The 11844-nt window shown below is 39.9% G+C and overlaps 1 protein-coding gene across 2 annotated transcripts in view; it reads right to left on the reverse strand.

The window, feature by feature from the left end:
• Positions 1–11788, reverse strand: part of MLLT10 (myeloid/lymphoid or mixed-lineage leukemia; translocated to, 10) — a 146859-nt gene extending 135071 nt beyond the window's left edge. Inside the window, exons 1-2 of one of the 2 annotated variants that reach the window (XM_014946217.1) lie at positions 11545–11788; positions 8134–8213 (exon numbers count right to left, since the gene is read on the reverse strand). In XM_014946217.1, the coding sequence (XP_014801703.1) occupies positions 8134–8213; positions 11545–11713 (249 nt within the window). In that variant the 5' untranslated portion in view covers positions 11714–11788. The remainder of the gene's footprint in view (positions 1–8133; positions 8214–11544) is intronic. The other variant, XM_014946224.1, reaches the window with a different exon arrangement.
• Positions 11789–11844: the final 56 nt, after the last annotated feature.

The following is an 11844-nucleotide window of genomic DNA, read 5'->3' on the forward strand; positions in this document are numbered from 1 at the left end:
CAGGAGGAGAGAACTTTTCTTTAAAGCAGACAATTGACAGGTAAAAGAAAAAACAGACTGACTACCTGAAGCATTTTGGGTTTTATACCTGGATAAATTAATGAGACTCGACCTAGTTCTCTTTATCAAGGCATCAGATAAAAATATATGCAGATTCAGTTAGTTCTGTCAAAAACATCTACTACAGATAATAAATTTACAGACTATGACAAGAAGATTAGAGGCACTCAACATGCAAATGAGCATTCTTCCAAGACCATCCAGTCAGTACATACTACAGGTGACATTTAATCATACTTTTACTCAATACATGTAAGGTTACTAGAAGAGAGACAGTGTACAGTACAACGTAACGTACTGATGATACACAGCATGTATCAAGATCTGGCTACTCCAAATTCCCAAGTCCAAAGCCATAAATCTCCCACTACATATTTAAGACAAGTAATCCCTGGTAGATGTTGCAGGAATCCAAACTATAAACGTACACAAAGTTTAAGATTCACACATTGGTCTTTAATGGAAAGCATCAGAAGGCTATGAAAAATACCTGTCATGATTGGCTGGGTTTCCAACTAAATACCCAAGCTTTTGTTATCAGACTGAAAATACGCTACTGACCCAATTCAATCTAGTTGAAGAAAACACAGCATACGATGGTTCACTTCCATGTCCTCATACAACACACCACAGCTGTACCCTAAAAATTCCTAGGTATAAAATGCTAGCATACATTTTAAATAAGGCTCCTTGCAGTTGAGGAGCTCCTTGCTCACTTTAGAGACTTCTTCTGCCAGTAATTTAACAGTCTAGCAATGAAACAGACAGAAAACACATTTGCATAAGAATTATGCAATCTCTGTAAAGGAAAATGTTCTGTTCTAGTCTCACTTTGGTTAGCAATTTTGCCACAGAACCTTTAGAGCATTTACTAGAGTACCTGTTATATTGAAACTCATGTTAAAAAATTTTTCAATCAAGTAGTACTTGAGTGACAGAACACTAAGATTTAAAGCCTGAATACTCTATGTATCCATATTTAGCATAAAGTAATTAAAAATTACTGCAGAAACAAGGTGTACATTTAAGCAAACTACTGCTAATCAAAGTTGGAAAAAAAAAAACACAGCAGACCTTTCCAGCTGTAATGAAGTGCTTCAAATAAAGTTATGAACTTCAGCTGTGTATTTAGAAACCAAGCAGCAAGTATGGGAAAAAAAAAAGCAGGGAAAAATGCAGCATACACACACACAAAAAAAAGCACAAAAGCAACACAACCAGAAATAGCATTAAAACTCCCACTTTGATAAGCACAGCACACAATACAGCGCACAAGGTTGACTTCACCAGTTGGAGTGGAAGAGGCACAGAAACTATACTGCACTTCTGCCACACCTTCTGCCATTTGTACTCCTAATCTTAATAAGCAGACACTATGCAATCCTAAACAAGGCTTCTGAGGTGCAGTGCAGTAAGTTATGCGTCTGTAATCACTGAATCACTGTGTACACAAGAAAATCTGAACAAGAAAAAATACTTTCTCCTACTCATGAAATGCAAAACAAACACCACCCGCCCATCTATGTAACGTACAAGAAACACACACCACTCAATCAACAGCATTTCAGAACAAAAGACAAAGTTTCGCCTTCATCACAATTAGAACAACTCTCTGTTCAGTCCAGGTTTTGCCCGTTACCTGTCACAATTACTATCCTTATCTCAAATTCCTAATGGTGCCTGTTGGGCACCAAAAAGGACTGTGGTCAGTTGATGCTGGCTGGACTCCAGGTGCCCCCCAAAGCTGCTCTATCACTCCCCATCCTCAGCCAGACAAGGGAGAGAAAATATAACAAAAAGACTCATAGGTTGAGATAAGGAGAGATCATTTAGCAATTACCATCACAGGCAAAACAGACTCAACTTGGGGAAAATTAATTTAATTTATTAGCAATCAAATCAAGAGTAGGATAATGAGAAAATAAAAACTAAATTTTAAAACACCTTTCCTCCCACCCCTCCCTTCTTCCCAGGCTTAACTTTAGTCATGATTTCTCTACCTCCTCCCTTTCCAGCAGTGCAGGGGGACAGGGGATGGGGGCTGCAGCCAGTTCATGACACGTTGTCTCTGCTGCTCCTTCCTCCTCAGGGGGAAGACTCCTCACACTCTTCCCCTGCTCCATCATGGGATCCCTGCCACGGGAGACAGTCCTCCAGCAACTTCGCCACAGGCTGCAGTTCTTCACAAATGTTCCAGCATAGGTTCCTTCCACAGGGTGCAGTCCTTCAGGAACACACTGCTCCAGTGAGGGTCCCCCACAAGGTCACAAGTCCTGCCAGCAAACTTGCTCCAGTGTGGGCTCCTCTCTCCACAGGGCCACGGGTCCTGCCAGGAGCTTGCTCCAGCACAGGCTTCCCACAGGGTCACAGCCTCCTTCAGGCATCCACCTGCTCTGGCGGGGGGTCCACCACAGGCTGCAGGTGGATATCTGCTCCACCATTAACTTCCATGGGCTGCAGGGAGACAGCCTGCCTCACCATGGTCTGCACTACAGGATGCGGGGGAATCTGCTCTGGCACCTGGAGCACCTCCTCCCCCTCCTTCTTCACTGACCTTGGCTTCTGCAGCGCTGTTGTTCTCACATACTCTCACTCCTCTCTTTTGGCTGCAATTGCACAGTTGGATTTTTTCCCCTTTCTGTCTTAATATGTTATCCCAGAGGCGCTCTGACTATCACTGACTTGCTTGGCCTTGGCGAGACACAGGTCCGTCTTGGAGCCGGCTGGCATTGGCTCTATTGGACACAGCAGAAGCTTCTAGCAGCTTCAAGCAGAAGTCACCCCTGTAGCCCCCCCACTACCAAAACTTTGTCATACAAACCCAATACAACTTGCTGTGCCTAAGTATCTTTAGTCAGACTCTCTATTTCAGTTATCCAGCTACACACATTCACTGCCTTCCAGACTGCACAGCCATTCATAAAAGACCAGACCGTGTTCTTGGTTTGGGGTATTTTGTGGAAAGGGGGAAGCAGAAGAATATTGTTAATAAGTACCAGTTTTGCATATTTATTTAAAAAAAAATCTACTAGCAATTTGTATTTTACAGTCACTTTTCCTTCTCTTATTTAGAAGGTTACTATTCTACTGCTGCATAAGTCATAGAAATAACAAAAGTGCGTGTCAATTTCTGCTACGTGCTCAAAACTAAAGCAATTTTTCAACTACTTGATATAGTATTCTTAAAGTAGTTGGACATTTTATATCAGAATATTAGTACTTTAAGGAAAATTATGGATGCACATCGAAAAAACATTCATTTCAAAATTTCTTTAATAATTATTTCAAGAGTTATCTTCAAAGAGAATGCATAGGATACCAGTCCTGAATGATTTGGTGGCCAGTATTTTAAACTGAAGAAAAAAAAAGAAAACAGCAAGAACTCTTCTTCTAAAATTTAGTTCACCTTTGTTGTGACCATATTTATCAGTGTGCATTCTAGCTTACAGATACAGGTGTCATAACCACACCAAAACTGACCCTAAGCACAGGCACAGAGATCCCATTCCCTTGGAGGCAGCCTGTTGAGCCAGAGCAGTCAGAGCTCTGATCACAAACCTATCTGCATATTGAAAGCCTACATTCCTATTTCCTCCTCCTTTGCCTCCTTCTGCTGAGGAAAAAAGCAAGTAATACTCCAACTATGGTTATTTTATACCACATAAATGCTGGGGGTGGGGTGTTAAACTGCGGATACATCATACAACTCTTACGAGCAACTCTACAATAACAAACTTGCAGATGCATATGATGAAAGATTTTTATTTTTTAAAAAAAAAAGGGAACTGGAGAGAGCTACAGCCATTGTTATATTAAAGAATTAAAAAAAAAAAAATTCAAGTGTTCAGACAGTGGATCATCTGCGCAACAGATGCAGGAACAGCTCAGGTCTGGCAGGATTACCAACAGGAACCTATCACTATGACAGCACAACGTACCTGAACTGGATTTGGAGGTAAACAGTATAGCTGCATCTCTACAGCTCTGAATCCTGAAGTTATACACACTGTATGATCTAAACTGACTCCGCACTGACAGTCTTCTGGTCTCCGCACAGTGTTCCAAGAAACACGTGCACTTACACTGGATTCAGTATTCATCTGGATCTCAGCTATCCCAAATCTTATGTGGCTAGCTCTACAGGGAGTCGCAGCCCCCTCAACACATTCCACAGGACTAAAATCCAGGTGGCTCATTAGACCAGCTGTATTGTCGCACAAATGTGCCGACTCAGTTCTCTGTCAGGACCACATTCAACCTCATAAGCCACCCCATCAAAAAAAAAAAAACTAACAGAGAAATGCCAAGTTGAAAAAACACCACCTTTACGACGTTAAAGTAATTTGTACAAAGTCCAAACTGATTCTTCCAGACATAGTGACAGGCTTATAATAGACATATTCAAGTGAAACAGATCAACAGCATATTAATTCACTTGCGACACTGTAAACAATCTGACTTCACATCTACAATCTGATCTGTGCTTGAGGTAGTAAAACTTCCTGGAATTCATAACACAGAGGTTCAGAACGGAGATCTCCCAGTCTCTCTGCACTGAGCTGGATTCACAAGGACCAGCACCTACACGTAGCTAATAAGCCTGACCAGGCTGTTTGTACAAATGTTGGATCCCTCTGCACTGCCTGGTATCTCTGTTACATGGATTACTCCAGCTCCTTCGTGACAAGCACGAATAGTACAGTAGCTTGTAGTAAATCATAAACACATCTTTTAATACTCCACTATATACTATAATTAAATCATACTTAAAATAAGATCATCAAGAAAGATGTTTGACATTTAATAACATGATAGGGGAAAAAAGTCTTGTAGCACAACTGTTCAAAGACTCCTAAACTTAGCTTCTCTAGTCTCTCTTTGGATACCAGTACTATCAGTCCCTGGATACCATCCAATTCCCCAAACCAAGACCCAAAGTCCCTTACGTACTACTCCATATGCATACATCCTCACACAGACCCCAATATTACTTTTTCCTACATCCACATGCATCTGCCCTGCTTTTTGATTCAGAAGTTCAGGTATACCTGAAGACCTCAAAAGGGCCCCCTTCGCTGGGCAATAACCGCTCTGCTGACACAGGCAAAGCTGGGAGCAGTTGCCACCCATTGTGAGAGATTCACATTCCAAGCTCACCATGGGTCAGCTAAGACAAATTAGCTAATTTAAGTAAAACTAAGACTTTTCAAGTAATAGTTAAAAACTTACACAGTGATTGTAAGAAGTGTATACTGGGATTACAGCTTTCTATTTATTATGTACTACATATCCGTGATTATAAGGTAAGTCAAATAATTACCAGACACCTCATTGTGGCCATTATCCAAACAGTTCAGGTTTACAAAGATCACAGTTTCTCTCATGCACACAAATATGACTCTACGAGAGTAAAGAATCAGTATGACTTGCCAGGTACAGAACTGGTGCTTTCCAATGAGTAGTTGACCATTCGAAAACCAAGACACTGGCTACCACATCACTACTAAAACCACACAAGTCAACCAGCCAGGAGGCTTGTATGGCTGAAAAAATAGAAAAATAGTCAGCCAATGCTTTCACTGACAAGCAATATGTACCAGCTTAGCAGCAGCACACTCTAAAAAAGAGAACCCAGCAAACATCGGTGTATAATAGCTGAAAGTACACGGGAAGCCAACCACTCTAACCTGCTGTTAGGCGAAGTTCTCTGGTGACCCACCTACTTCAGTTACATGCTCCCGAGTCAGTCTATTTCTTTCAGTTGTTAAAGCAAGAGTAACTGCAGTACAAGCAATTAACCCTTGTCTCTTACCAGAATGGATTTATTTGCCCAGTAACAGCAGCTTAAAAAACAAAACAAAACAAACAAACAAACAAACAAAAAACCAAAAAAACCAACCAACCACCAACACACCCTTGTCATGGTTTCACCCCAACTGGCAACTAGAGCCCCCAAAAAACACACAATGCAGCCAGCATCCGCAGGTTAAAATATGCTTTCAGTGCAAGACTTGGGTCGTTTTAAAGATTAAAAATAAGTAAGTAGAAGCATGCTGAATGTAGTAGTTAATTTAATTTGTCTCTAGACAAAAAGACCAACAGAAAAACTGAGCTTCAGTCTGCTACAGCAATGATAAGAAGGGTTGCTTTTACAAGTAAGCATGTTACAACTTCTGAGTCTGATAAACCTGTTACAATAAAGTTCCAGTTTTCATATTGAAGTCAGAGCTTCAGTTTAGGTTGTGAATTTTAAGGGCTTCTCCCAGACACCTCAGAGACGGACACCATGTTTCTAACTCCCTAACATAACAAGTAGCTGTTCTAACTTCAACTGTTGCCAATCTGTCCCACCTCACACACAAGCAGTTTCACTTGAGAACCATTTATACCCATACTGTTACAAATAGGAAGTTGGGTTTTTTCCCTGAAACAAGATCAGTAACCAACTTGTTGAACTGTATTATAAAGAGACTCCATTAGGCGGAAACAAGAATAGAACACACCAGGCAAAGAATTCAGTTAATTTCATCACTATTCCTTCTTCATTTCAAACAGCAAAGAAAAGCAGCATAACACCTATCAAAGCTATTCTCTTTGGTAAATTCAAGAAGTTATTGGAACGCGACCAGACATTGTTCATTTTAGAACTCAGTACAGTTGTTCTTCATTCCTTGTGTCAGGAGAAGCCAGGAATAACTATATTCTAAATCCTGATGAGAATTCCCTATCATGCACAAGAAAAGTCCTCCTTCTAGCCACCATCTCTCATTCCCCCCCTCTATATTTTTAACTTTGCTGTCAACCTGTATACATCAAACTCAGCAACATTTAAAAAACACTGCTCTTAAAACTTTACATTGCTGATGGTATTCCCAAGAAAAGAAACAGCCTTTCTTTAGAAAGGGTGGCAGTTTTGATTTTCTGTTGACAAATGTTAGGAGAGCACATAGAAATCAACGCATTCTTGCTCCCACCAACTGGCCTGCTTTGCCCACCAACAAATTCTAGGTTACTAGAGCATTAAAACATTAGAGGCAAGTTGGAGAAAAAGTAGAGGAACAAGATTCTTCCATTCTGTGCCAAAAATTCATGCAACTTTAAGTCATCCTATCATTCCTACAGTACTTTATATTAGAAAAGGAAATAGGTACAGCAAATATCTCATGTAAACACTCTGCCAGTCACCAACAATAATTGAAAATTTGGTCTCAGGCTCTTCATTTGCCTTTAGATATGAAAGTCAGAAGTAGTTTACACATTGCCCTAAGATGCTGCACCACTTCCTCTTCCAATTTTTATACAAAAAACATTTTCAGAGGCAAATGAATAGCTTAGTTCTAGTGAGTTTGAGTCCTCACTCTAAGCGAGAGCCTAAATGCTCCCACTTTACCTTTTGCTGGAAGACAAACTAAAAAGTGCCAAATAGTGAGATATGTGATTATCTTTTTCTAAAAATGCCTGATATCATGCAGCTTGATCTAATAACATACAAGCCTGATTTAAAAAAAAAAATAAACCCTCATATAATCAAGAAAAAAAAAAAAAGTGTTGGGGTTTGTTGTTGTTCTGAAAGATTATCTGAATCCCCAATATTTACCATAAGAAAAAGAAAAAGACAGAAAGAAAATGTTTCCTCAACTAGAAGTATCACTTTCCAAGTAAGCATTAGATTAAAATTAAGAACACTACTTATTGGTTAAGCTTTCAACTGGGAATCTAAAGTTGCTGTAAAAGAAAATTGGACACAGATTCTACTTCCTCCCCGTACCTAACTATGTAAGTATTAAACTGACAAAATTACACAAAACCCACAACACAGATAAGAAGAAAATAATCTTTGAAACACCTTGGGGGGGAAGTGAAGGAGGAAAAACCACCTAATTCCCCGCAGAAATTGTCAGAATACTTAGAGACAGTTACATGTTTCTACTATTAAAAAAAAAAAGTCTGAATAGCATCTAGATGCAATTATGACAGAAAGCTAAGCTATTTTCTATTATTACTGGGATACTTGGGTAAATATTATCCACACAAGCATTATAACTAGCATTACTTAATAAATGAAGCACATACCACTCGGGCTGCTCTTTCCTGAGATTCACACTTCCTGCAAAACCAAGGTCCAGTGGGTACTTGAACAATTCCATAGCAAGCTGTTTTGAACAAGACAAAATATTTCAGCAAACACAAGCAGCATTACAGTAGTACACGTTATAAAAAAGCTTAGTATTCATTGATCTCACATCATTTTAGTAAGTCAAATTGACATCTATACATTGCATGTGAATCCTATCACAGTGGTACTAGAAATGAAGTACAATAAGTTTCCACTTAAAAATTTATGCAAAATTCATTAAATAAATTTGTTACATATGAAAAAAAAATAGTTGAAAAGTAATATAACTGTTCAAGAGCAACAATGTTTCATATGATTTGTTTCACTATTTATTTACCAGCAAAACAGGTAAAACACAATAACAAACACTCATCATTTTCATATGGAGCTGTAAATACAAACTAAACTGAGCATTAGGGCTAGGATCTGTTGCAACTATAGCCAGGCTAAAAAAAAAAAAAAATCCTTAGGAAAGATTTTGAGACATGCAGATTTCTCTACAAGACTGTAATCTGTATTTTTATAGTACAGAAAAAACCCTGGAGTTTGGTAAGAAATTCCACAGGAAAAAAAAAAAGATATTAGTAATTTGGCAATACTGTTCATGTTTGAAATGCACAAGTCAATTAACTTTAAGAACTGCTGAGGGAATGAAAATACAGAAACATAAGTGCTCTAAGTACATTCTAATATCTGAATGGGTTTAGCAACTAATAACAAAGAATCAAAAAGCCAAACGTTTTCCTCAAAAAAAAAAAAAGTAAGCCTGAATCTGACATCATATTTTTAGTATCTAACTCACAATCGTATGTCACTTTAATAAGAAAATCTGGTTATAGAAAAAAATATATAGATATATGATAAAATAATAGTTAAGATAAAAGCTGAGATTAAATTAGCATCTTCTAGTGTATATGGAAAAATATTATTGGTTTTGTGCTATCCTGAAGAAGAAAAATAAAACCACTAGTGCAATAGCAGCATAAAAAATGTCTGGATAACACACCTTTCCTTCTACAAAGGAAAGTAAATGAAAAAGTTTCCTACTATATACACACATGTAGTCAGATTGTCAGATTTTCAAATACATTATGCAAGTACTGACAGATCAAACTATCTTGATAAGCCCTTTCTACTGTACAATAAAGTTCTTTAACATGAGAAAAAATATCTTGTTTTTGTTGCATCTACATCAACCACAGATGAGGGAGACTTTGAATTCCTCTTTTAGAAATTGAGAGACTTTAAATGTGCAATCACACACTTAAATTAGCAAGAGACAGTGCAGAGTAAGAAACTAATTACAGAATGCAACTCAGAGACAGGGTTGGCAACTAGATCCAAAAGCAACATGAGTCAGGCAAAGACCAAAGTTGAAGTAAAGTACTGTTTTTATCCGCAAACGTAACAGAGAACATCTAAGGCCTAAAAAAGCTCACCACGTGTTTGTGCTCTGATACACTGTGATACTGTTTATTGAGTCCCACGACTTGCTTTGGTTTATATTTCCACTACTATGCAAAGCTTCTTTAAACACATTAAGAGATTTTTGTCCTCCACAACTTGCCAATAGCTTAACACTTGAAAAGCAGTTTCCTCTGAACTAATAATAATTATAATAACAAAAAAATGCAGTTAATAAAGTCTCACGGGTAATACTGCTGTCTGAACTTCAAATAAGGACTACAAACTATTACTACCATGAGGGCTACTACTTTTACTATAGAAAGACTACGAAAAGAGCAGACACGCTTCCCCTACCACCTTCACATGATGCATCAAATCCAAAACATCAGTGGTACAGTAAATCAAAACACATGGTTCTTCCCACTATTTCAGCTCCAACTGCTGCTATGATCAAGTTCTTTTACTGAAAATATTAGCAAGGCTCTAGATGCAAAGGAAAACGCCCAAGATAATACAAGAGTAATAGCTGGTTCAGGTATGACTTCTAAAGGTATTCATGTTTTAGTGTTCTTTTTCACGATCCTAAGACTCCACAAAAACAGAGTTAACTTACCGATTAACACTACTCAGCTCCTAAGCCAACAGAAAACCGACTCAAAACCTAATTTCACAGGTCCTGTCAGCTCCCTTCTGCATTCATTCCAACACTAACATGAGTAAGTGAATTCCTTTGCAGATCTCTTTAAATTATTACTATTTCTCACTATTTCTTATCAGTTTGCAGAGAAGTATATACCCGAAATAAACAATTACTATATTATCTTCAACACAACTCAAGACCAAGCATAAGACACAGATTAGTAGTATTTTCACCTGGGTTAGGCATTCAGACTAATGAACTGGATTTTGGAGTTTCTCTCTCCTCCAAGTTTTTCCACCATCTAGAAGATGTTAAAGGGCCAGTCACAGAGTTCATATGACTGCTTGGCAACTGATAAACTACCATCTTATTCCTTACTTCTGCTACCATAAAGCAAGTGTCATCATAACTTCCCTTCTTACTATATACGCAGCAGAACCCAGTCTCTCCTCTGCTCTCACAAGAGGGGTCAAGCCACTGACAGAAACAAAACAATCACACATAGAGGGAACATGCCAGCTCCTGAGCTGAGCTGGAAACCAACCAACCAGCCTCCACTAATCCAAACAAATCCAGCACCAGCCGTTCGACTAGCACCCTCCCCCTGCAGAACCACAACAGGAAGTCTCTTCATCTACTAGGAAACATCAGCCAAATGACATTCAAGGAAAGGCAGGCAGAGGAAGAAATCACATGACAGCTAAGTCTTTCCTACACACAGCTCTCTTCCAGTCCTAAACCCTCCTAGTCTACTGACTGCCCCTCAAATATTTTTTTTTAACTTGGGAAAGGCAGGAACAACAGGGATCGAGCATAGTAAGACAGAGATACAGCAACAATCGCCAGAAGAGAGATTAGTAAGAAGTTCCGCGAAGAAAAAAAAGGAGTTTTAGGTAGTCTTTGAACTGCCGCAGCCGAGCTTGTTAACAGGGTGCAAAGGCAGACTGGAAAGCACAGACACAGCAAGAGGAAGAAGGAAAAAAAAACTGGAAGGGGGGGTTCTTCCTTTCTCGTAGCCATAACATAGGAAGTCATAATACAGGAAGTCTCACATGAGGGAAAAGACAGACAGACTGGAAGGGCAGAAGATGACAGGACAGGTCAGACCAGAAAGCACGTGGCTGTATAAAGAGAGAAACGGGCTTCACGGGTGACAAGAAGGAGCTGGAAGGGGGGAGGGAAAGAAGAAGGGGAGAAAAACGGCCAAGGTGGGGGCGGGGGGGTGGGAGTAGGCCTAAGGGAAGAGGGCAGGGAGCATCCAAAAGGAAGTGGCAAGGCTGGAGGCCCGAGCGGGTGAGCTGGCACTCACCTGCCTACTCACCTTGATGCACTGCGACATTGCAGCCGTGCCCGTCGCAGTAGACAAGCGGGTTCTCGGCCCAGCCCCTCTCGTCGGAGCACACGCAGCAGCCGCCGATCATCTCCTTCATGCTATTGGAGAACTCGCCCTCCAGTGACACAGGCAGCAGCAACGGCTCGCTAGAGACCATCTAAGGGTTAAAAACACCGTCGTCAACAACACACGCCGCGCACTCACACACACACACGCTTTAACCCCCCCCTCCCCTGCCTGCCCCCTCCCCTGGCGGTGTCTCCCCTCAGTCACTCAGCCGCCGCCGCC

This window comes from Calidris pugnax, unplaced genomic scaffold (genome assembly GCF_001431845.1).
Source record: "Calidris pugnax isolate Ruff unplaced genomic scaffold, ASM143184v1 scaffold19, whole genome shotgun sequence".
In the NCBI taxonomy this organism is placed as follows: domain Eukaryota; kingdom Metazoa; phylum Chordata; class Aves; order Charadriiformes; family Scolopacidae; genus Calidris; species Calidris pugnax.